Here is a 23,811-nt window from a genome sequence, read left to right as displayed (position 1 = left end):
TCATGCCTGGACCGAAGGCAGGCGTCAAACTGTCGAGCCACCCAGGGATCCCCCTCTTCTTAAAGTCTTGAGGAGGGGCAGCCCGGGTGGCTCAGTGGTTTGGTGCCGCCTTTAGCCCAGGGCCTGATCCTGGATCAAGTCCCACGTCAGGCTCCCCACAGGGAGCCTGCTTCTCCCTCTGCCTGTGTCTCTGCCTCGCTCTCTCTCTCATGAATAAATAAATAAGATCTTTAAAAAAAAAAAAAAGTCTTGAGGAGAGGAAGGGGTGACATTTCGATCAGGAATGGAGGTAAACTGCAAAGGCTTGAATTAGACCCAGGGTTGACGTGTGTATGTGACACATGGGCACTTAGTGCACATTTGTAACGTTACAGAAATAAGCTGTGACAGGTTCTTAAGAAGAAGAAGGCTTTTTTTTTTTTTTAAGAAGAAGGCTTTGATGTGTATATAACTTAGTTGCTGAATAATACTTTTTTTTTTCTTAGTTTTTTAGTTCTGTTAGAATCACAGTGTAATTCACCTGGAGAGAACAAACGTACTCTGTTTATTTACTCATGCCCCAAAGATTTATTCCACAATAAATGGGAGAGCAAGATGCAGTTCCAAGCACAGACATACTAAGATTTGCCATTATCAAGAGAAAGTCCTTGACCTCATGGAATCAGATTCTAGTTGGGGGCATTCACCGTGAGTGAGAAGCACAGATAAGTATTGTGCAGAGAAACATGCTCTGAAGACAATAAGGTGATAAAGGGGCAAGTAGTGGGGAAGGTGGTCAAAGAGGTCCTCTTGAGCAGACGGCTGATGAAGAGAAGGTGCTGATGAAGAGAAAGCGTGAACCCTTTAGGACTCTGGAGGAAGAGCATTCTAGAACAAGGGAAAGACCCCCAGGCTGAGGCATGCTTGGTATCACTGGGGACAACAGAGGGTCAGCACACCAAGGTGGACAGAGGTAGGTGATGGCTTTGGAGGCAAGCCAAGGACCCAGATCACTCAGGGCCCAAGTGGGCAAGCCAAGAACCATTCTCCAACTAAAAGGTGTGTGAAGCCACAGAGAACTGACCACTTTGACCTATGTTTATAAAGACTGTTCTCCTGGGGCCTACGGGTAGCTCTCAAGCAGCCCAGGGGAGGGCCAGTAGATTGTCACATAGGATTTTTTTTTTTAAGATTTTATTTATTTATTCATGAGAAACACAGAGAGAGAGGCAGAGACACAGGCAGAGGGAGAAGCAGGCTCCACGCAAGGAGCCTGATGTGGGACTTGATCCCGGGACTCCAGGATCACGCCCTGGGCCAAAGGCAGGCGCTAAGCTGCTGAGCCACCCAGGGATCCCAACACAGGGTTTTTAAAAAGCAAAAACCAACTATGTGCTGCCTGTAAGATACCCTCTTTAAATACAAAGGCCCAAATAAGTTAAAAAAAAATAAAGGATGGGAAAAGACAGACCATGCCAACACTGATCAAAGGAAAGCCAGAGTGGCTATGCTATAATCAAAGTAAATTATGGGGCAAATAACACTATTAGGAATAGAGGAACAGGGAATCCCTGGGTGGCTCAGCGGTTTAGGGCTTGCCTTTGGCCCAGGGCGTGATCCTGGAGTCCTGGCATCAAGTCCCACATCGGGTTCCCTGCATGGAGCCTGCTTCTCCCTCTGCCTGTGTCTCTGCCTCTCTCTCTCTGTGTGTCTCTCATGAATAAATAAATAAAATCTTTTAAAAAAGAATATATAGAACAGGGCACCTGGCTGGCTTATTGGTTAAGCATCTGCCTTCAGCTCAGGGTCATGATCCCGGGGTCCTGGAATCAAGTCCTATGCGGGGCTCCTTGCTCAGTGGTGAGTCTGCTTCTCCCTCTCCCTCTCCCTCATTCTCTCTCTCTCTCTCTCTCTCTCTCAAATAAATAATTAAATCTTTTTTAAAAAATGGCTAGAACAAGTAGAAAATCGGTAAGGATATAGAAGACCTAAACAACACTTTAAACCAACTTGGCCTAATTGGTATTTCCTAGAATACTCAACCCAACAGCAGCATAATGAATCTCCTAAGATTGGGAGGTATCTGTGTCTAGATGTGTGTTCAATGTCATGGGGCCAGGGGAGGTCACCTGGGGAGGACTGTTAGAACACGGAAGTGACCTGAAGACTGCATCGGGCCACTCCAACCTTTAGTTGGAACGGTGCCTGCCCGCCTGGCTCAAAGCTACTGGAAGGTCAAAATCCAAAATCCTTTAGGGGTAGGGAAGGGGGGGGTCCAGCAAAGGAGGTGGGGGGGTAGTTTGAAGAGGTGGGGGATCCCTGGGTGGCTCAGTGGTTTAGCGTCTACCTTCAGCCCAGGACATGATCCTGGGGTCCTGGGATTGAGTCCCACATCAGGCTCCCTGCATGGAGCCTGGTTCTCCCTCTGCCTGTCTCTCTCTCTCTCTCTCTCTCTCTCTCTCTAATGAATAAGTAAATTAAATCTTAAAAAGGGGGGGGGCAGGTGAAGGAAACATTTAAAGGGGATAGATAGGGGATCCCTGGGTGGCTCAGTGGTTTAGCACCTGCTTTGGCCCAGGGTGTGATCCTGGAGACCCAGGATCGAGTCCCACATCAGGCTCCCTGCATGGAGCCTGCTTCTCCCTCTGCCTATGTCTCTGCCTGTGTGTGTGTGTCTTTCATAAATAAATAAAATCTTAAAAAAAAAAATAAAGGGGATAGATAGGGCCCCCCTGTGTCCAAGCTGCCCTGCGGTCCAGCAAGATGAGAACAGATCACTGGATTTGGCCATGCAGATGCCAGCGACGCCCGGGACAGGAGCACTTGCTCGGGGATGTGCAGGAGCACCTGATCGTGTTCAAGGTAGAGTGAGCGCCAGGCCCACCCTTGCTCATTTTCAAGACATTTTGCTGGAAACGGCAGCGAAGAGGTGGAGGGGGGCGCGCCGGCAACCTGGCAGGGTTTTCTTTCCTTTTAAAGAAGATGCATTCGAGCAGGTTGGGCTTCGCTGGAAAGGATCCGGGAGACAGTGGGAACTGTCCCAGACCACATCTGGGAGCCAGGGGAGAATTCGGAGGTGATGCCCATGAGGAAGGATGGGGTCCAGGGCACGCAGGGAGCCGTGGCCGTGGTGGGGGACACAGGTTGTTCTTAGGTGAGAGAAGGAGCAGGACACCTCCGGAGAGGAGCACAGACAGCGTCGGGGCTGAGGCCCTGGGCGCGGGAGGGACCGTAACCCGCTGTCCTTACACGCAAACTTCCTAACCTCCCCAGTGGGCGGTGGGATGCAGGCCAGGCAGGCCACAGGCTGCCCTTCTCCTCTGGCCACTCCCACTGCTCGCTCTGTGGCCAGGGGGGCAGGCCCAGGTGACCTCGGGAACGGGAGCCTGGGGGCGCCCCCAGGACAGGTGCGCCGCGGGCGGGGGAGGGGCTCCCGGAGCGCGAGGTCTCCTCCGCGCCACCAGGGGGCGCCAAAGACCGCTCCGCCCGCTCGAGGCGCGGGCCCTGCGGGGGTGGGGGGGCCCCGACCGCGCCCAGCGCCGCTCCCGCCTCCAGGAGCCCGAGCAGGCTCCAGCCTCCTCCTGAGGCCCCTGGACGGAACCGCGAGGTGGGGGGGAGGCCCGGGATGAGCTCATGAGGAAGCTCACCTGCACGAGCGAGGGGCAGGTGCAGCCCGCCTGGCCCAAAGCCGCTGGAAGGTCAAAATCCAAAAGGTGCCCTGTGGCCTGGCGGCGGCGGCCCCTCCGCGGGCACCCGGTTCCCTGGCTCTGCTTCCACAGCCACTAACCAAGCACCTGCGTGGGGCCGGGCCCCGATGCGTTCCTGGAGGAATGAGCCATGGACCAACCACTGAATGAATGAGTGAATGAACGAATGAATGAATGAATGGGCAAGCCCACGATGGTACGTGGAGGCAGAGGAGGGGCGATCCCAGGCGAGGAGCGTGAAGCTGCAGGGCCAGCCGGGCTCGGTGCCACCCCGGGGTCGGGGGGGGGGGCTGATGGGGATGCACTGAACCCCCAGCGCGCACCTGAGCCACCCAGGGAAGAGGGGCGGGGGATGCACGCGATCTCCCCCGTGTACACAGCTCGCCGATTTCTGATAAGACACAAGCCGCCTAGCAGCAGCCACTATCCTCCATCAACTCGACCGGATTCTCTTTCCAGCACGCACCCCCCCCCCCATCCCGCGCTGCCCACTGACAAAGTGAAAGCAGCTCTTTTGTGGACAAGGGAAAGATGAGATGCGCAGGGGAGCAAGCAGGGGGAGAGGCCAGGCTCCGGTGGAGCGCCCCCAGCCGCACCCAGGGGCAGCTTGGAGGACACCGAAGGGGGCGGGCGGGGGGGGGGGCGCCAAAGGGGCGTCTCACAAGAGATCTCCCCCCTACAGCCCAGGGGCAGGGTAGTCAGGGGGGGGGGGGGGGGGGGGAGAAGGAATTTAGAGTGCTTGGCACCTGGGGAGAGTGAGCACCCCACCAACATTGCCTATTTTTATTATGTGTTAAACACACCAAATATCTTTTATAAAACAGAAGTGCAAGCACTTTGGGTCAAGGTATGAATCCTTGTAGATTGTTCAGATGTTTTTTGGTTTCCATCCTCTTAGAAATAACACTTTTGACTTTGAGCCTAGCACACAGAGCTGCAAAACCAAAGGCTGCGGCTCTGCTGCCCTGGCTCAAGGCCAGGTTGCAGCGTCTCTTGGTTGGATGCCCCAGTGGCTGCATCTCCAGGGGTCTCCCGAACGTGCTGACTCACGGTGCAGGCTGCAAGCAGCCTCTCTCACCATCTGCTGGGTTTCTGGGTCTCAGATGCTGTGTGGTCAATTCAGAGTCCACTAACCTGCCCCTAACAGATTTCCCTTTTCATCCCTGTTCCTACCCCCAAAGGACATGGTGGGGGGTGAGGGGTGCTCAGTGGAGTGCGTAGCATTGAGTGAGCATTCAGTGTTAGCTGTCGGTGGCATTATTATTATTATCCCTGACCAGTATGATCACAGCACAAACTGATTGCAGTTGCTTTATATTTTCCCTGGAAGGTTATTTAGATCCGTCGGGGCATATCACACAAGGGCAGACTGATGGAGGGCGGGAGGACGGGGTATTAATCTGCCCCCTCTTCCGGGAGCTCCTTAAAGACAAGAATCATCTAATTAGTTTCCATGTTCCAGCAGTCCCTGGGGTTGGCACTGGGTAATTGAGCAAGGATAAGCATATTGTATGTATCCCAGTTTTCCAAAGATGATTTGGGGGAATCAAATCATCCCATCATCATCCTACCAATCAGGACTCAGCTCTGTGACTGTGCACTTTGATATAAAAATAACGCCTTTGGTTTCCCTTCCTCCATCCACCCAATTTAAGAAGCAAGTTATGAGTCTGATTTTTCAGAGGCCAATGAACGCTCCTTAGAAGAAACTGTCATCTCTAAACCAAGAATGTGGGCAGCCTGGACTCCCACCCTTATGTCATCTCGGGGTAATGGGGGAGATCCAGGTGGATGGGAGCTGGGGAAAGCTTTAGCTGGCAGGCGTCTCAGCCCCCTCCTCCTGCGGCCTCAGATGCGGAGGCCCATGGAATGACGGTGCCAGCCCCTGCTGCTAGCAGAGCATCAGTATTCTAGGTAGATGTTGTCACCCAGGTCTCCCACTTGGGCATCACAGCATCCGGGGGAGTTGCTTCATGAGCAGCATCCAGCACCCACAGCAGCAGCATGGCTCCATCCCACGGTTCAGGTGGGCGTCACCTCCTGGCTTCACCTGACACGGCCTCTGCAGTCAGGGCTCCAGCCACAACCTGGAGGCCCCTCTGCCTTGTAAAGGCTAGTTCCTCTGCTGGGAATGTCCCCTTCCCCACCTCCCCCTCTTTCCAGACTAGCAAGGTGGCACCCTCACGTCCTCCCCCACCCCGGGAAAAAAAAAAAAAAAGGCTCTCACTCTTCCCGTGTATATCTAACAACTATATTTTAGCACTTAACATATTGTAGTCATTCATTCGTTCAACGCGAGAACACAGATTAAATGCTTAGAGCAATGTCGGTCATAACCTAAATGCTCAAAAAAAAAATCGTTAGCTCTCATTCGACGCCATTCATTCATTCAATATTCGTGGAGTGTCTCAGGCTCTATGCTGTGCGGCCACAGCAGCGAACGCGACAGGTACAGTCTCTGACCGCCCCGCCCCGCCCATGGGCCAAGTGAAGTTCCCACCTCCAGGGCTCGCGGTGCGGGGAAACGCGGGGCCCCGCCCAGCGCTGGGACTACAAGTCCCAGAAGGCTGAGCGGCGGCGTCGCCGGGGAGGGGGCGCGCGCCTGCGCAACGTCGTGACGCCAGGGCGGGGAGCGGGCGCTAGTGGCTGAGGCGGCGGGCGGCGGGCGGCGGGCGGGGCGGGCAGGCGGGCAGGCGGGCGGCGGCCTTTAGGGCGGAGCCGGCGCCCGCTCGCTCAGTCGGCGGCGGCTGGCGGACGGTCAGTTCCCGGCGCCCGTTCCTCGCGTTCGCTCGCTCTCGTGCGGAGCCGCGGCCGCCTGCCCAGCGCTCCCTGCGGGTCCCGAGCGCGGCGCCATGTCGGAGCCGGGCGGCGGCGGCGGCGAGGACGGCTCGGCCGGCCTGGAGGTGTCGGCCGTGCAGAACGTGGCCGACGTGTCGGTGCTGCAGAAGCACCTGCGCAAGCTGGTGCCGCTGCTGCTGGAGGACGGCGGCGAGGCGCCGGCCGCGCTCGAGGCGGCGCTGGAGGAGAAGAGCGCCCTGGAGCAGATGCGCAAGTTCCTGTCGGACCCGCAGGTGCACACGGTCCTGGTGGAGCGCTCCACGCTCAAAGGTGCGCGGCGGCCGGCGGGCGGGCGGGCGGGCGGGCGGCGGGGCGCACGGGCCTCCGCGCTGCGGGCGCCCCGAGGGCTGGGGCGAGCCCGGCGCCACGCCCCCTGCTGGGCGGGAGCCCCGGGTGCCCCCTTCCGGGTGGCGGGAGCGGACAGGGGGCGCCCCGGCCTCGCCGTGCCCCGCAACAATGGGCTCGCTTTGTCTGCTCGGCCGCAAGATGGCCGAGTTGGGCGGAGACAGCGTCTGCCGGGCCGAGCGCGGGCGGAGGCCGCATCCCGGCCTCCGATGTCACATGAGCTCTTCGGTTTCGATTTGTGTCCCGGCCGGGCCGGCCCCGGGGAGGGAGGTGCCGTGCGCGCCCGGGTGGAGGGGTCGGGGCCCTTCCCCGTGGACCCAGGTGCGGAGGGCCGGGCCGGGCCGTGCCGGGCCGCGAGCCGAGCATCCCTGCGCCCGGCGGGTGCGCACTCCCGCTCCGTGGGCCGCCGCCCGGTGCTCCCAGCCTCCCGGTGCTCCCAGGGCCGCCGCCCGCTGCTCCCAGCCTCCGGGTCCTCCCAGGGCCGCCGCCCGGTGCTCCCAGCCGCCCGGTGCTCCCAGCCTCCCGGTGCTCCCAGGGCCGCCGCCCGGTGCTCCCAGCCTCCGTGCCGTGTCTGCGGGGGGATTTCCCTGTTTCAGGCTGCGACGAAGTGGACTCGCCCAGAGTCACCAGCTCCCCCTGCCCCCCACCCCCCGCCCCCAGCCCCTCGGTCTAGACTCGGCGTCTCAGTGTCCAGCACGCTGCTGGATTTCACTAACCACACCTATAATATATGCGTAGTGTTTAGATGATCCTAATGGTGACCCCCATGACATCTGAACCTAGTTTACAAGTTTGTTTTGTTTTTTGTTGTTTTGTTTTGTTTTGTTTTTAAAGAGAGACCCGGATAGGCACACCTACTCGGGGAGAGGGAGCGAAAGGTTTGCATTTTCCAGCAGTCTCCTCAAACAGTGACCTTCATCTTGAGGGCTGAGCCTGTCCTCAGGGAGTGTCTGGACTCTGCAGGACCGCTTGGTGGTTGATGGAGAGCGTGTTTGGCAGCGCAGAATGGGTGTAGCACTGTCCATCTGGGAACCCAGGAGTGATGTCCAAGTAAATTTTAACCTTAGGGCACCCGGGTGGCTCAGCGGTTGAGCATCTGCCTTCGGCCCAGGGCGTGATCCTGGGGCCCCGGGATCAAGTCCCACATCAGGCGCCCTGAATGGAGCCTGCTTCTCCCTCGGCCTGTTATCTCTGCCTCCTCGCTCTGTGTGTGTCTCATGAATAAATAAAATTAAAAAAAATTTTTTTTTAACCTTACAAAAAGGTTAAGGAACTGGCCACTGTCTGAAAATGTTTGCCGGCGAGCTTCTTATAATCTCAAAACAGCTGTAAGGCCTGTCAATAACGGGATTTATACTGTCTCACCCCCCCCCCCCACACACACACACTCTCACACTTAGGTTTCTTTCTGATAGTTTGTTTCTTTCAAAAGCTGTTCTTGCCCCAGAGATGCTTCATTGTAGCTTTCGTGTTTGTGAGAGGTTTGGAGGGTTTCACACAGCCCAGGGTGTGAAAAAATGTTTTTCCTAGATAACACATGCAATGTTCAAAAAAATGAGCCTTTCAGACACATTTAGACTATTAATGTTGCTTAGGGTTTTCTGTTGTATTGGGGATCATGTTTTCCAGGCTGGAAACCACTAGTGTTAAAAAAAAATGTTTTTTGACCCACTTAATCTTTCAAAAAGTGTACGTATTTAGTCATGATACAAAATTTAAAGTATACAGATAAAGTAAAAATCACCTGGACTCCTTTGAGCCAGATATAACCAGTGTCAGCGTTGTGGAATCTGTCTGATTATTTTTCAGCGACTGTGCATTGTTTTATTAAACTATATCTTATGTTAAATTACTGTGTTTTGAGTAGTTTGACCTTGGCTAATTCTTGATCGTACTTTCATTGCACAGTTGATGTATTTTAAAATTGGTGATTTCTACCTTGGGCCTCAGGTTTTGTTTTTGTTTTTTGGTTTTTTTTTTGTTTTGTTTTTTTATGGAAAAAATTTGTAAGTTTTGTTTTTGCTTCTAGACTGCTTATCAGTAATCGACTTTTCTCAAACATTAGAACTGAACTTTGCTAAGATTATCGGGGGAAAGTACTATTTCTGTAGTATACTTTTCATTGCAAATCATCTGTTTTTTTAATGTACATTTTTTTATTTCAGCAAAGCAAATGTCCAAGCATCCAGATTTTGGTTCCATAATGACTTGCACTTTTGAATGTGGGCTAAGGAGTGAGAGTGTCTAAGATTGAAATCCTACCTCATTCCTGTATTTACAAAAATAAAAAAGTATTTCTCATAATTCAACCTGTCTGTAATTTATTTTTCACTTAAATTTAAAGAAAGACTATATGGTCCCCTCAGTCTAGTTGGCATCCTGACTAAAGTAGCATGATTTAGGGCAAGTACTGACCCAGATCACTTGATAGGAGGGCTTTCTTCTGGGTGATTTTTGAGTTAGCGTTGGCCTTTGTACATTTAAACAGATGTGAGGACCCAGTAGCTAGTTACAGTGAAAAGGCAGGCTTGCTTTGTAATGTGGAAAACAAATCTGTATAAACTGAGTAAAGACTGTCAACAAGAATGAAGTCATAATTTAGTGAACAAGGGAAAGTGATTTTATTTTATCCTCCCTTTCTTTTTATGGAAACAATTTTCCAAACACTTGTAATCGAATACAGAAGCATTTTTACAATAAGATATATATATGTATTTTTTAAACCACCCTAGCTAGCTGTAAACTTTTCTGTTAAAGTACAGTATTCCTTAAAATGTAGAATAAAAGTTGTGAATTTAACAGTTTATTTTGATACTAAAGGATTGGAGAGTTGGTGGGAAGGGAAATGTTAAATTATAGCCCCTCTGATTTGAAAAAGAACTCTCTTTTCTGTGATTCCTGGCCTGTAGAAAACTGTTTCATCAGAGTATACTTCTAAAATTACAATCAGAGGGACGCTTGGGTGGCTCAGTGGTTGAGCGTCTGCCTTTTGCTCAGATCATGGTCCTGGGGGCTCTGGGATCAAGTCCCACATTGGGCTTCCAGCAGGGGGCCTGCTTCTCCCTCTGCCTATATCTCTATCTGCCTCTCTCTGTGTATCTATCATGAAGAAATAAAATCTTAAAAAATAATAAAATATGGGATGCCTGGGTGGCTCAGCAGTTAAGTGCCTGCCTTCAGTTCAGGGTGTGATCTTGGAGCCCTGGCATCGATACCCACATCAGGCTCCCTGTATGGAGCCTGCTTCTCCCTCTGCCTATGTTTCTGCCTCTCTCTATGTGTCTCTTACGAATAAATAAAATCTTTTAAAAAATTAAATTACAATCAGATAGGTGCCCGTTACTTCATAGGTATTTTACAATTTTAATGACATTCTATAGCAGGTTTTACCTGAAGTACATTTTTATTGGATGGTAAAGATGGGAGCAGATGAGAGATGCTTCAGTTTGCAGCTGGTGAAAATGGTGGTTCTAGGACTGCTCCGGCTCGTTAGTGACCAGGCTGAGGTTGGGGTCGATGCTGTGAGTTTTTGTTTATTTTTCCCTTTGTGTGTCTTAGCCTTGGCACTTTGTCTTTAAAACTGAAAATAGTTACCACCTTTGGTCAATACTTATCCTACATTTTTCTAAAAGACATCATTTAGGAGGTTTTACCTCTCATTATTGCAGAGATGGCTAGAGCTAGAATGTGAAAGAAAGCGAGAACTTTTTACAGTGCTCAACTTCTTAGAGATACAGCAGTGTGGAAGGTTTAATGGGGAATGTTTTTGTGGATTTTAAAAATTAGTTTTCTGAGAACTTAATTTCCCTAATGGATGAAGAAATGATGACTAAAAAGTATTCATTTCTGGCCTTTGCTTTGTGCCCAAAATGGTTAGGAAAATTGTTAATAAATTAGCAGGAAGACTTTTGCTGTGATAGTACACTCCTTTGAAGCGGTAGGCCAGGAGCCTTGCAGCCTAGATTCCTACTGTCCTGTGCTGTCACACTGTAGGTGGGCCCTGCCCTCTTTATAGGACAAACCAGTCTGCAGCTCAGTAAGTTTGAATATGCAGTGTAGCATAAACACATGACATTTATGAGCAGCAAAGGGAAAACCATCATCACTTCTTTTTAAAAAGTAAAGATGGAGGGAAATTCTGTTTGTCAGCATTGTAGAGTATTACGTGGGATTTAACCCTCCCTTCATGTTGTAAAAAGTGTTATCAATGGAAGTCTTCAGGTTAGAGATAAAACTCAGACTTTCTCCCCGTGCCCTGAGCCTCAGGCCAGAGCAAGAAGTAGTTGTGACAAAGAAGTCACAGCCCTGGGACGCCTGGGTGGCTCAGTGGTTGAGCGCCTCTTCAGCTCAGGTCGTGATCCTAGAGTCCCGGGATCGAGTCCCACATCGGGCTCCCTGGTCAGTGGGGAGCCTGCTTCTCCCTCTGCCTCTCTGTGTGTGTCTTTAATGAGTAAGTAAACAAAATCTTTAAAAAAAAAAAAAAAGAAGAAGAAGAAGGAGAAGGACTACGGGGCAATGGGTATTGAGGTGACAAGAAAAAGTACCAGATACAGGAAAGGGGGAATCTCTAGCAAATGTGTGTGAGAATGGGGAAGATATCTGTGACAGTGAGCAACCAGAGTAACGTGGTGTTAGTAGGTTTTGGATTTTAAGAGGAAAAGAAAATGAAAGATAAAGGAGAACCAGGAAAACATGTAACAAGTAATTTGGTAGTTTGTGTGGGCCAGAGAAAACTACTGGCTGCCTTTGCTGGGTGGAGAAGAACTTGCCCCATGGCTGAGAGAGTGGGAGGGAGGGGGATGAGGGACTGACCAGGGAGCCGGGAAGCTGGGCAGCCTGGCCTGCCCCTTTACCGTCTGTTGTGCCCTCTAACCTTGCATGTTCACCAGGCTTTCTGAAAGCACACCCAGTCTCCCTAGGGGAGGAAGTCCGAGTCTTAAGGTAATTGAGTGCACATCTTTTTATATTTCACTAAGTGAAACAATGGTCACCTAATTCACAGTGTAATGATGCAAATCACTCTGAGTTTGAAATACATTAAACTGGGTTTTCGATAGATACACAGACTTGTGCTAAGTGACATTTTGAACATCTGTAGAAATTCAGTGAACTCTCAGAAGTTAACCAAAGAAATGTTTACAGGTCACTAAATGTGTGTATCAATGTGGCTCAACACTTTCTGTACTGGTACTTTGATTCTTGGAGTGTATTAACTAACAGGCAATATGCTATTGGCCCATTATGTATTAACAGTTATGTTAGCAGCATTAGGAAACTGATTCAGACTTTCCTGAAAGTGGTATTGCCTGATAAAATATGCAGATTGTATTGGTTATAAGCTTGTAAATATAGCAGGATTAATAGCTTCTTTGTTATTAAGAATTAACTGAGTAACTTTCCTCTGAACAATTTTAAAAAATGTTTCTGCAGAATTAGAATGTTACACTGTTATTATTTGGAACATGTAATAATTTAGAGGGAGGCAAAAAGGCTAAATCATTTGATGCCAATTTATAAAACAATGGTAGGTCTTTCTACTAGGAATCAGACACTCAGACCTCATTTAATCTCTTTTATGGAGAATAAGCATTTAAAAACTAATCCAAAATGGGTTCTATGATTTCCTTAAATTATTGCCATCAAAAGAAATTAGGGTTTTAACAAAGCAGTGGAGGATGCTTATTGGATATCCTTGTCTGAGGACTGTGTCTTTGGGTGTGCCTTCCCGAGCTCAGGCAGTGTTCTGCTGCATTGCGGTATTCCTGGTGGGGAGCTGGGCGTTCCCAGCAGTGCTGAGACAGAGCAGAGCCATGACTCATCGCATGGCCCAGTGCCCAGTTCCTTTAACCTTGTTTGCATTAGGAAGTGCAGGCAACGTGGCTAGATGCTGCATCCAGTTGGCATGTTTTCTGTGTGATTTTATTTTATAGATGGTGAATCTTGCCTTGGAGGAAGAAATGATTCAAAATGAATATACCGTGTTTTTTAGTTATGTCAGGAATTTCCTTTAGTGATTATAGAATGGTACTTTTCTAGATACTGCTTGGATGCTACTTTGATGACATATATTTTATATAATTCATAGAACAGAGTTTGGAAAATTGAAGGAGAAGATACTCCATAGCCCTACCACCCTGAAAACTGTTTTAGTGTGGGATTATTTCCTTTTTTTTTTTTTTAAAGACTTTATTTATTCACGATAGACATAGAGAAGCAGAGACACAGGCAGAGAGAGAAGCAGGCTCCATGCAGGGACCCCGACGTGGGACTGGATCCCGGGACTCCAGGATCACGCCCAGGGCCAAAGGCAGGCACTGAACTGCCGAGCCGCCCAGGGATCCCCTAGTTTGGGATTATTTCTTTATGTCTGTTCACGTGCTTGCATTTTAGAGATTACAGTCATATGCGTGGTTGGTTTCAGGCACTATGATCTGTATTGTGGTATTTCCATATTTTGGTAGTTAGAAAACCAGACTGGTGTGTTTAGTTTTTTTTTTTTTTTCTTTTAAGTTATTTTTTAAAAAGAGCTAGGAAGTCCCTGGCATACTAGAATAGTTGGCCACCTCCTCTTCTTAAAATTATACTAAAAACAATAATTTGGAAGAATTATAAGATATAGTATTATTTTTCATCTTTTCGTGTAAATATTGTATTTGTCTCATCTTAAAGCTAATGAAATAAATGACTTTTGCTCAGACCTATATACCCAGATTTTCAGTTGTTGGTGCTTAAAGAAACTTTATAGACCGTCTAATTTAATATCCCACCCCCTCCTCTGCTGCCTATTATTTTTTAGTTTCTAAAATTTTAATTCCAATATAATTAACATAGTGTTATAGTAGTCTCAGGTGTACAATATAGTGAGTCAGCACTTCTGTACATTTATCATACGTATACTCTTCGTCTCTTTCACTTATTTCACCCATCCCTTGACTCTGCTGCCCATTTTTCATTTCATGAATTTGAAACCCAGAGGAAAAAGAATGACTTTCCCAAGATCACTCAGATAAGTCTGCTGCCTTTGCTCTTACATCATGACTTAAATGTGAAGGCAAAACACACATATCATGTTAATCCTTGGGTAGGTGGGGATCCCTGGGTGGCTCAGCAGTTTAGCACCTGCCTTCGGCCCAGGGCGTGATCCTGGAGTCCCTGCATCGAGTCCCACATCAGGCTCCCTGCATGGAGCCTGCTTCTCCCTCTGCCTGTGTCTCTGTCCCCCCCCCCCCCCTTTCTGTCTCTCATGAATAAATAAATCTTTAAAAAAATCCTTGGGTAGAAATTTTTGCCAATGCAGATATTCCATACAATATATCATTGCAAAGATAATTCAACTGGAACATTTATGCATCTAGTAGATCTAGTGCTTTGGATTATTTTCCAGTCTTACAAATTTTAATTTTTCCATTGTGCTTTTTTAATTTTTCAGAAATTTTTTTCAGGGGCATCTCGGTGATTCTGTCAGTTAAGCATCTGACTCTTGATCTCAGCTCAGGTCTTAATCTCAGGGTCATGGGTTCAGGTCCTGCATTGGGCTCCATGGTCACTATGGAGCCTACTTAAAAAATAAAAGACATTTTATTCACATGCATCTTGAGCTATCTTACTATTGAATTCCAGTAAGCTTTTTAAAATGACTACTGTGCATGATATTTGCTGTGGGGAATCAGTATGTTCCCTGCCCCCAAGAGCTTGCTACTGGGGAGGAAGATGCACTCATAAATCGACCCCCAAGCAGGCTCTGAAAAGTGGTGTCAGAGCAGAGGGGAGGGCTAGGTGAATGCTTCTTGGTGACCCTAAGGATATTTCTTGGTAACAATTTTCTTGATGGGTATCTGCACTGAGAGGACCTTGATGAGGGATGAAGTAGTTCGTGTACTGGGGAGGACCCTGGATTTGGAATCACAGACTTCCGAATTCTCACTTTGTCCCTTTCCAGACACACATTGGTCAATTTACTTACATTTCTTGGAAAACATGGGTAAGAATAGTCATCCCAACCCCCACAGTGTTGTCATGAATGTTAGGTATGTGATATGCCTAAAGTATTTTTAGTAAAATGCCTGTCCATAGTGAGTGTTGAGTAAACACCTGAGCAGAATACCCAGAGTTGGTAGTAGAAAGCATCTTCTGTGTTGGGAGAGTACAAGGGATGAGACTGCCAGGAGTGGGTGGTGAGCACTGGCCATAGAGAACACCACTGCCCGGGACCAGATCCTGTTCTGGTGCTTCCAGCACCCCAGGCAGAGAAGTTAACTCCCTTACCCAGGATCACACAGCAAAGTGCCTGGGTCAAGAGTCAGAAAATAAATGGATAGGAAGGGAAAAATAGAGCCAAGTCATGTGGAGGTTTAACTGTCAGGTTGGGGGTAGGGTGATTGTTGATATTGCCATGAATTTGACATCATATTTATTATAATTTGTAGAGGATGTTGGTGATGAAGGAGAAGAAGAAAAAGAATTCATTTCCTATAATATCAACATAGACATTCATTATGGAGTTAAGTCCAATAGGTGAGTTGTGTGACTATACTGGTACCTTGGTTTATAAGCTTGTAAGATTTGAATGTAGATCTTAATTGACTCAGATGAAGACATTAAGAAAACATTCAAGATTTCTGCTGTTTAAATTCAGTATCTATCTTTGATTTCATGTATTGGAACTCTGAGGATTTCCAAGTCAGTATTTATTCTAAAATAGTTTTATTTTAATTGCTACGTCATGGCATCCATTTTAGGTTTGAGCCGTAACGTACTTAACATGTGTAATAATAATTCTCAGATTATTCTCAGAAATTCTCAGAATATTCTTTATTTTATAAGTGACTAGTAAAAACCTAATAAAGATTCTTAGGTAGAGGTCTAATTCTTTTTAGTATAAATCCCTAAAGAAAGCATTACTGGTTCAGATGCATTTGTCATTACAGTCTTTAATGCATGTTACCAGGTTTTTCCCACCTAGAGAAATGGTGCCAATTTACACACCAGTAGACATATCCAAATTTAAGTATGTAAATGTTTAATTTATACTGCATTGGTTTTTTAAAACCTTTTATTTTGAATAATTTCAAGCTTACAAAAGAGTTGCATGAATTATATACAGTTGATATCAGGTATCCGTTGTTAACATAGCCACATTTGCATTATCGTTTTTTGCTTTTTGTTTTTTTTTTTCTTCTCGAACCGTCTAAGAGTTGTAGACAGCCTGCCCCTTTATCCCTAAATATTTTTTTTAATTTTTTATTTTTTTAAATACTTTAGTATATTTCCTAAGAACAGGGACACTTCTATTCATAGCCTTGGTACAATTTTTAAGTTCAGGAAATACTGGTACAATAGCACTCTTTATGTACCATGTGCATATTCAGATTGTCTCAATATTATGTCCCTTACAGTAATTCTCCCTTGATCCAGAATCTAATTTTGTGTCTCTCATGATATTGACATTTTTGAGAAGTACAGACCAATGGTGATACATATTTGTGCATTTTTGGTAGGGTTGCTATTAAGACTTTTTCCTTCTCAGTATGTCACATCAGGAGGCTTCAGTGACTTTTTAGAATAACAAAGTATTATGTGTAAAGTACTGCCCTGGGAATGGAAAATTCAAATACTAATTTTTTTGAACTGTTAATTTAGCCATCTTTGAGCATCTATTATATGTAAGATAATAGCAGTACGTATGCAGGGAAATAAAACCTGGTCCCCAGAAGCTTGTGATCTTTTGGGAGAAAGCTCAGCAGGTACACCACTAACTGTACTACTTGGCAAAATATTAGAGGCACAGAATACCATGAAACATGGAGATTGGTGAGAGTGATTCTGGTTAGGGAAGGCCCCATGGAAGAGGTAATGCCAAAATTGGGTTTTGAGGGTTAGGTTACCTGGAATTTCAGCAGATGAATGTAGATTTCTTAAGCAAAGACACAAAGGCATGTAATGTTCAGAGAATGGGACATCTATTTTAAGCAGTGTCTTGGGTAGGGAAGGGGGTACATAACAGGAGATAAGACTGGAAGAGTAGATTTAGGCCAGGCTGTGGGGGGCCTGGAATGTCTTGTCACTTTAACCTGTGAGTGACTGTTATTTATTAAAGGTAATCTGTGACTTAGTGCCATAAATGAATGGTACAAATGAGCATATGATCAGATTTAAGCACATCATGGCTTGTAACATGCAGTTACTAGGGAGGTTCATGTGAGTGAGGGCAAGGTTATGAACTCAACCCATACATTAGACAAATTAATTTTGCCTGGTTTCATGGTCACCCAAAACCTTGACCTTGATTCAGTTGTTCTCACCTGAGTAAAGAAAGAAAAGCAGTGTTTCACTGTTAGAAAAGCAGCTCTTTAATGTATTCTTTTTTTATGTATTCTTAATATGATTTTTAATTTAAAATATTCAAATGAATTTTTAATTTACATACAACACAAAGAGGACAATAGTTACTAAAACTGGTTAGGAATGAGGTTTTTTATTCTAATTTCTTTTTTTGCTTTCTTTTAGCTTGGCATTCATTAAACGTACTCCAGTAATTGATGCAGACAAACCAGTGTCTTCTCAGCTCCGAGTCCTCACACTCAGTGAAGACTCCCCATATGAAACCCTGCATTCTTTCATTAGCAATGCGGTGGCTCCTTTTTTCAAGTCCTATATCAGAGAGTCTGGCAAGGCAGACAGGTAAAAACCCTTCTTCCTCTGTTGGTTTGAATGTCCTATTTCACTTAGTGTTCACAAGACACTGTGAAAGATAATATAAATTCGGAAATTGGGAGGGCAAAGCCAGTAAACCAAGAGGATATAATTCTGTTGCATTAATAAGATATATGTTATTAATGTTTGACAGACCTAAGATAATAGGCTCTTTTGGAGACCAATAGCACACTAAAGTTTGAAGTGTTTGTTAACCTTTTTAGGGATGGTGATAAAATGGCTCCTTCTGTTGAAAAAAAGATCGCAGAACTTGAAATGGGGCTCCTTCACTTGCAGCAAAATATTGAAATTCCAGAGATCAGCCTGCCAATTCATCCCATTATTACAAATGTTGCAAAACAATGTTATGAACGTGGAGAAAAGCCAAAAGTTACAGACTTTGGAGATAAGGTTGAAGACCCAACTTTTCTCAATCAGTTACAATCAGGAGTTAACCGTTGGATACGAGAAATTCAAAAAGTAAGAGCATGGTATTGGATGTGTTTATAAAGTACTGTATTCTTTAATATCTCAAACTGGTTTGAGTTTTTGTCAGTGAGATGAAGTCTCCAATGATGTTAGTGGTTCTCTCCTTTGTGCTGGGATAGTGTGCAGTTATTTAAATATTAACCTTGAGAGAATATTGATCTCAGCTGTCTTATGTGCCTTTGCTTTCACTTATTAAACCACTTACAATTGACAGGAAAGGAAATCTACTTGAAATATAAAAATTAAGTTGTAATGCATGTGTTCAGTTAAATGATACTTTTCTACCTTTATTTAAATAGTGAATACTCTTGAATATTATTTATCCTTAAAGGTGACCAAACTTGATCGAGACCCTGCCTCAGGAACAGCCTTGCAGGAAATTAGTTTTTGGTTAAACTTGGAACGTGCATTATACCGCATACAGGAGAAACGAGAGAGCCCAGAAGTTCTCCTTACTTTGGATATTTTGAAACATGGCAAGCGTTTCCATGCCACTGTCAGTTTTGACACTGACACAGGTAAAAACTAGGACTAATAATGTGATCAGTAAGTTATTGATTTGGCTTTTGTGAGATCTTATGGATAATTTCAGTGAAAGTCAATAGATGAACCATCTTTCCTGTTTCTTCTCGTGTCTTGTCTCCTTTCCCCCCAGGTCTAGGTAATGAAAATGATTTTCCCCCCAGGTCTAGGTAATGAAAATGATTTTCCCATATACCTTCCTTCCCCTTCAGGAGTTTTGGGAACATAAGCCAGTTTCTAGGCCTGAGTAGAGAATCCCTGGACTCTTAGAATTTTCCTCCTATTTCTCAGTTACCTGGTTCCTTGAGGAGATAGTTACTTTTTTAGTATGAAGTCAAGTGTGCTTTTGACAATCCAGGCAGGAAGGTAGTTGACATTAAACAGAAGTTGTTTGCCCACAGGACTGTGGAAGGAGAGCTGGACACTGCTTTCTCTTCCTCTTTCACCTGCCCCTTTTTCCCCATTCTCTGCCTTCCTCCCTGTTCTGAAAAGTGATCAAGATAAATTTAGTTTCCTGGATGCACAACAGTATGAGTGATGTTTTATTAGCACACACTGGGCACTCAAAGGTTTGGATACCGGGCACGTTAGGCATTTCTCTACAGCTCTGACCACCAGAGAATGTTAGAACAAGGAATCGGGGCTGTGATACTCATCATGTTCTTTTCCTACCCCTCCCAAAAAGGCATGCTGCCCACATTTTAAATGTTTGAGGAACTTCCAGGTAGAAATCTTCTAGTTAGTTGGAGCACATTGCACATGTTACCTGATACTAATGCTAAAAGGTACACCTTAAAGTTTGTTTTTAAATACTCCAGAAATTTTTATTTCTTTCCTAATACTTTTTTTTTTTTTTTTTTTTGTATCTTATGCTGGAGGAATCAAAGTAGACTAGACCCCGGTGCTTCTGGGATTCTGTGTCCATAACACATTCACCTCATATGAGCCATGGGTATAACATTTACATTTTAGTGTTCCTAAGGATGATAAAATTACAGTTTTTCTAAACCTAATGTTATTTATAGAACATTTAGATGGTATAGGAAACAATGAAATCTGTGGGGCCATCACCTACAGCCTTTAGAGTATTTGTGACTTGACTGATATTCTTAAAAAAGCAACGAGACTGTCTGTTAATTAACAGAGGATCATCCTGTTAATAACATGTTCTTTTTTTCAAATATCAGTTTCTGTGTCACTGACTCTTCTGCAACATCAGAATGTTCCGTTGTAAGACTGTATTTCAGTTTACTTACCCAGTGTTAAGTTGTAAGCAGTATCCTCTTAGTTGTATTACTTTTCCCTAATGAAGGTATGGTTGACATGTAACATATTATATGTGTATTACTTTATATGAAAACCATTAACCATTTCTCTGTTAATCTAGGTCTAAAACAGGCTTTGGAAACTGTGAATGACTACAATCCTCTGATGAAAGATTTTCCTCTGAATGATTTACTGTCTGCCACTGAGCTGGACAAAATAAGGCAGGCACTTGTTGCAATTTTCACCCATTTGAGAAAGATCCGAAACACAAAATATCCCATTCAGAGGGCACTGCGTTTGGTGGAGGCAATTTCAAGAGACTTGAGTTCTCAGTTACTCAAAGTATTGGGCACCAGAAAATTGATGCATGTTGCTTATGAAGAATTTGAAAAAGTAAGTTTCAATATATATCAGAAAACCATCCTCAGGGCATGGAGATGAAAACATGCTGTAATAATAAGCTTGCTTTCGTAAATTATATCCTAGGTTATGGTCGCATGCTTTGAAGTCTTTCAGACTTGGGATGATGAATATGAGAAGCTTCAGGTATTACTGAGAGACATTGTCAAAAGAAAAAGGGAAGAAAATTTGAAGATGGTGTGGCGAATCAATCCTGCTCACAGGAAGCTCCAGGCCCGCCTTGACCAGATGAGAAAATTTCGACGCCAGCACGAACAGCTGAGAGCTGTCATTGTCAGGGTCTTGAGGCCACAGGTGTGTATCACATTTTTAAAACACGTACATGAGTTTTTATAACCTCTTTTTTTTTTTAAGGTTTTATTTACTTAATAAAGAGAGAGTGGGCGGTGGGCAGAGAGAGTGAGAGAGAGCATGAGCAAGGGGAGGGTTAGAGGGAGAGGGAGACACAGACTCTCTGCTGAACAGGGACTCTCTCCCCCATGTAGCGCTGATCTCAGGACCCTAAGATCATGACCTGAACTAAAGACAGACACTTAATGTACTGAGCCCCCCAGGCGCCCTCACTCCTTTTTTTTCTTAGAATGCACATGAACCACTTGTGTTTTGTGCTAAGTGCTTGAGTTCCATTTGTATCCTGTCACTGTTCTCTCTGTGATGCAGTGATTCTGTATTTAGTCCAAATCTTCTCCATCCATTCATCCCTCCCCTAAAAATGCACAGGCCCTAGAGCTAGACTTCTTGGGTTTTAAATCTTTCTTAATTTTTTTTAAAGATTTTATTTATTTATTCATGAGAGACACAGAGGGAGAGAGAGAGGCAGAGACACAGGCAGAGGGAGAAGCAGGCTCCATGCAGGGAGCCCAATGTGGGACTCAGTCCCAGGTCTCCAGGATCACACCCTGGGCCAAAGGTGGTGCTAAACCACTGAGCCACCACGGCTGCCCTATTTTTCCTTTTTTTTATTTTAGAGAGAGGAAGAGGAAGGTAGGTGGAGAAACAGAGGGAGAGGGAGAGGGAGAGAGAGAATCTTAAACAGGCTCTATTCCCAGGATGGAGGCTGACGCAGGGCTTGATCTCACAACCCTGAGATCATAACCTGAGCCGAAATGAAGATGCTTTTTTTCTATTATTTTTTTCAACTTTTTTTTTTATAAATTTATTTTTTATTGGTGTTCAATTTGTCAACATACAGAAAAACACCCAGTGCTCATCCTAAGTCAATCGAAATGAAGATGCTTAATCGACTAAGGCACCTGGCGCCCCGCTGCAACTCAGAATGTTTTTAAATGCATGAAATAAAATGCACAGGTTTACAAGGAAACAATTATCTAAATTGTGATCTAGTAATCTCTGTGCTTTGCCATGAACAAATAAAATAGGAAGATCTAGTGATGGAAGATCTAGTGATAATTAAGATCTATATTAATATTGTAATTTTGAAGTAGTAATGAGCATAAGCAAGATAATCAGGATATGTACAAATGTGGGGTACCTGGGTGGCTCAGTTAGTTAAGCATCCAACTCTTGATTCTGGCTCACATCATCACCTCAGGATCCTGGGATCAAGCCCCGCCTTGGGCTCCCCACTCCAGGAGTCTGCTTCTCTCTCTTTTTCCCTCTAGCCCTCCCCACACTGGTGCACTCAACTCGTGCTTGTGCGCTCGCTCGCTCTCAAATAAATAAATCTTAAAAAAAAAAAAGATATGTACAAATGTGATGAGAAAGTATTTGTTGGTGACAAAGCCTTAGAACCTCAAATGACTGTGACTGTTGTGTGCATTCATAATTATAGGAAATGCTAAATTTTGGTTAGGGGTTAGTGAAAATAATAATGATGATCTCCCCCAAACAAGTTTCCAGACTATCTGAATTTCATCCAAGACATCTGTGGACCCAAATGAAGGCCCCTGCTTGCTTAATAATTCTGTGGGAGTATGGGCAAGAGATGTCTGTGGAAGTCTTGTGCTTCCTGAGGTAAAGCTCATCCTCTGCTCTGCTCTCTGGGAGCTTCGGGGAACTGAACAGGGATTCTTCCCAGTTGGTGTAGCCTTCATCTGTCCCTCTGCAGTGGTATTTACCTGTGGATTATAATTAAAGTTTTAATAATCAAAAAGGAAGACTTTGTTGGATACTGAGTTTATATGTAGTGTTCCTGCAAATTACTGAGCTTTCCAATATAGTTTTAATTGTTGACAAAACTTTGAAGAGGCAAGTACCCAAAACCTAGGTTTTAACATGTTATTTTAGCTTAAGAACTAAAACTACATTGTCAGAAGATCTTTACATGCAGAGTTAGAATATACTCTCTGGTATTTCTCATAGCTTTGTTGGGTTGTGGTTATAAAACATTTGGCTAAAAGTTAAAAACCCACAGATAGGGCTGACTATATTGTGCAGTGTTTTCTCCTGGTGTACAATGGAACGACAGCCTTCATGTGATCAACTTTTTTGTCATGGATCCCTTTCAGGTCACAGCAGTTGCACAACAGAATCAAGGAGAGGTCCCTGAGCCTCAGGACATGAAAGTAGCAGAGGTTCTCTTTGATGCCGCGGATGCGAATGCTATTGAGGAGGTCAACCTTGCCTATGAGAATGTCAAGGAAGTGGACGGGCTAGATGTCTCCAAGGAAGGCACGGAAGCTTGGGAGGCTGCCATGAAGAGATACGATGAGCGAATCGACAGGGTGGAGACCCGCATCACTGCTCGCCTTAGGGATCAGCTTGGCACAGCCAAGAACGCTAACGAGATGTTCAGGATTTTCTCCAGGTTCAATGCACTGTTTGTCCGGCCTCACATCCGTGGGGCCATCCGCGAGTACCAGACCCAGCTAATTCAGCGTGTGAAAGATGACATCGAGTCTCTCCACGACAAGTTCAAGGTCCAGTACCCACAGAGTCAGGCGTGTAAGATGAGCCATGTGCGTGACCTGCCCCCAGTGTCAGGCTCCATCATCTGGGCGAAGCAGATTGACCGCCAGCTGAGTGCCTACATGAAGCGTGTAGAGGATGTGCTGGGGAAGGGCTGGGAGAACCATGTGGAGGGCCAGAAGCTGAAGCAGGATGGGGACAGCTTCCGCATGAAGCTCAACACTCAGGAGATATTCGATGACTGGGCACGGAAGGTGCAGCAGCGCAACCTTGGTGTCTCGGGGCGCATCTTCACCATTGAAAGCACTCGAGTCCGGGGGCGCACTGGAAACGTCCTGAAGCTTAAAGTTAACTTCCTTCCCGAGATCATCACACTTTCCAAAGAAGTTCGAAACCTCAAGTGGCTTGGTTTCCGAGTCCCGCTGGCGATTGTGAACAAGGCTCACCAAGCAAACCAGCTGTACCCATTCGCCATCTCGCTGATTGAGAGTGTGCGCACCTATGAGCGCACCTGTGAGAAGGTGGAGGAGCGGAACACCATTTCCCTTTTGGTGGCGGGCTTGAAAAAGGAAGTGCAGGCTCTGATTGCAGAGGGCATTGCACTGGTGTGGGAATCCTACAAGCTCGACCCATACGTGCAGCGCTTGGCGGAGACCGTCTTCAACTTCCAAGAAAAGGTGTGTTC

At 45.9% G+C, this 23,811-nt stretch overlaps 1 protein-coding gene across 1 annotated transcript in view; it reads left to right on the top strand.

Annotated features, from left to right (window-relative positions):
- The first annotated feature begins 6,380 nt into the window (after positions 1–6,380).
- Positions 6,381–23,811, top strand: part of DYNC1H1 (dynein cytoplasmic 1 heavy chain 1) — a 67,799-nt gene continuing 50,368 nt past the window's right edge. Inside the window, exons 1-8 of the mRNA XM_055303672.1 lie at positions 6,381–6,794; positions 15,296–15,383; positions 17,376–17,549; positions 17,786–18,041; positions 18,382–18,568; positions 19,960–20,231; positions 20,325–20,552; positions 22,727–23,803. Of these exons, the coding sequence (XP_055159647.1) occupies positions 6,539–6,794; positions 15,296–15,383; positions 17,376–17,549; positions 17,786–18,041; positions 18,382–18,568; positions 19,960–20,231; positions 20,325–20,552; positions 22,727–23,803 (2,538 nt within the window). The 5' untranslated portion in view covers positions 6,381–6,538. The remainder of the gene's footprint in view (positions 6,795–15,295; positions 15,384–17,375; positions 17,550–17,785; positions 18,042–18,381; positions 18,569–19,959; positions 20,232–20,324; positions 20,553–22,726; positions 23,804–23,811) is intronic.

Source organism: Nyctereutes procyonoides, unplaced genomic scaffold (assembly GCF_905146905.1).
Source record: "Nyctereutes procyonoides isolate TBG_1078 unplaced genomic scaffold, NYPRO_anot_genome, whole genome shotgun sequence".
In the NCBI taxonomy this organism is placed as follows: domain Eukaryota; kingdom Metazoa; phylum Chordata; class Mammalia; order Carnivora; family Canidae; genus Nyctereutes; species Nyctereutes procyonoides.
The sequence above is the reverse complement of the archived record's forward strand: the minus strand, read 5'-3'. Positions and strand labels throughout refer to the sequence as shown.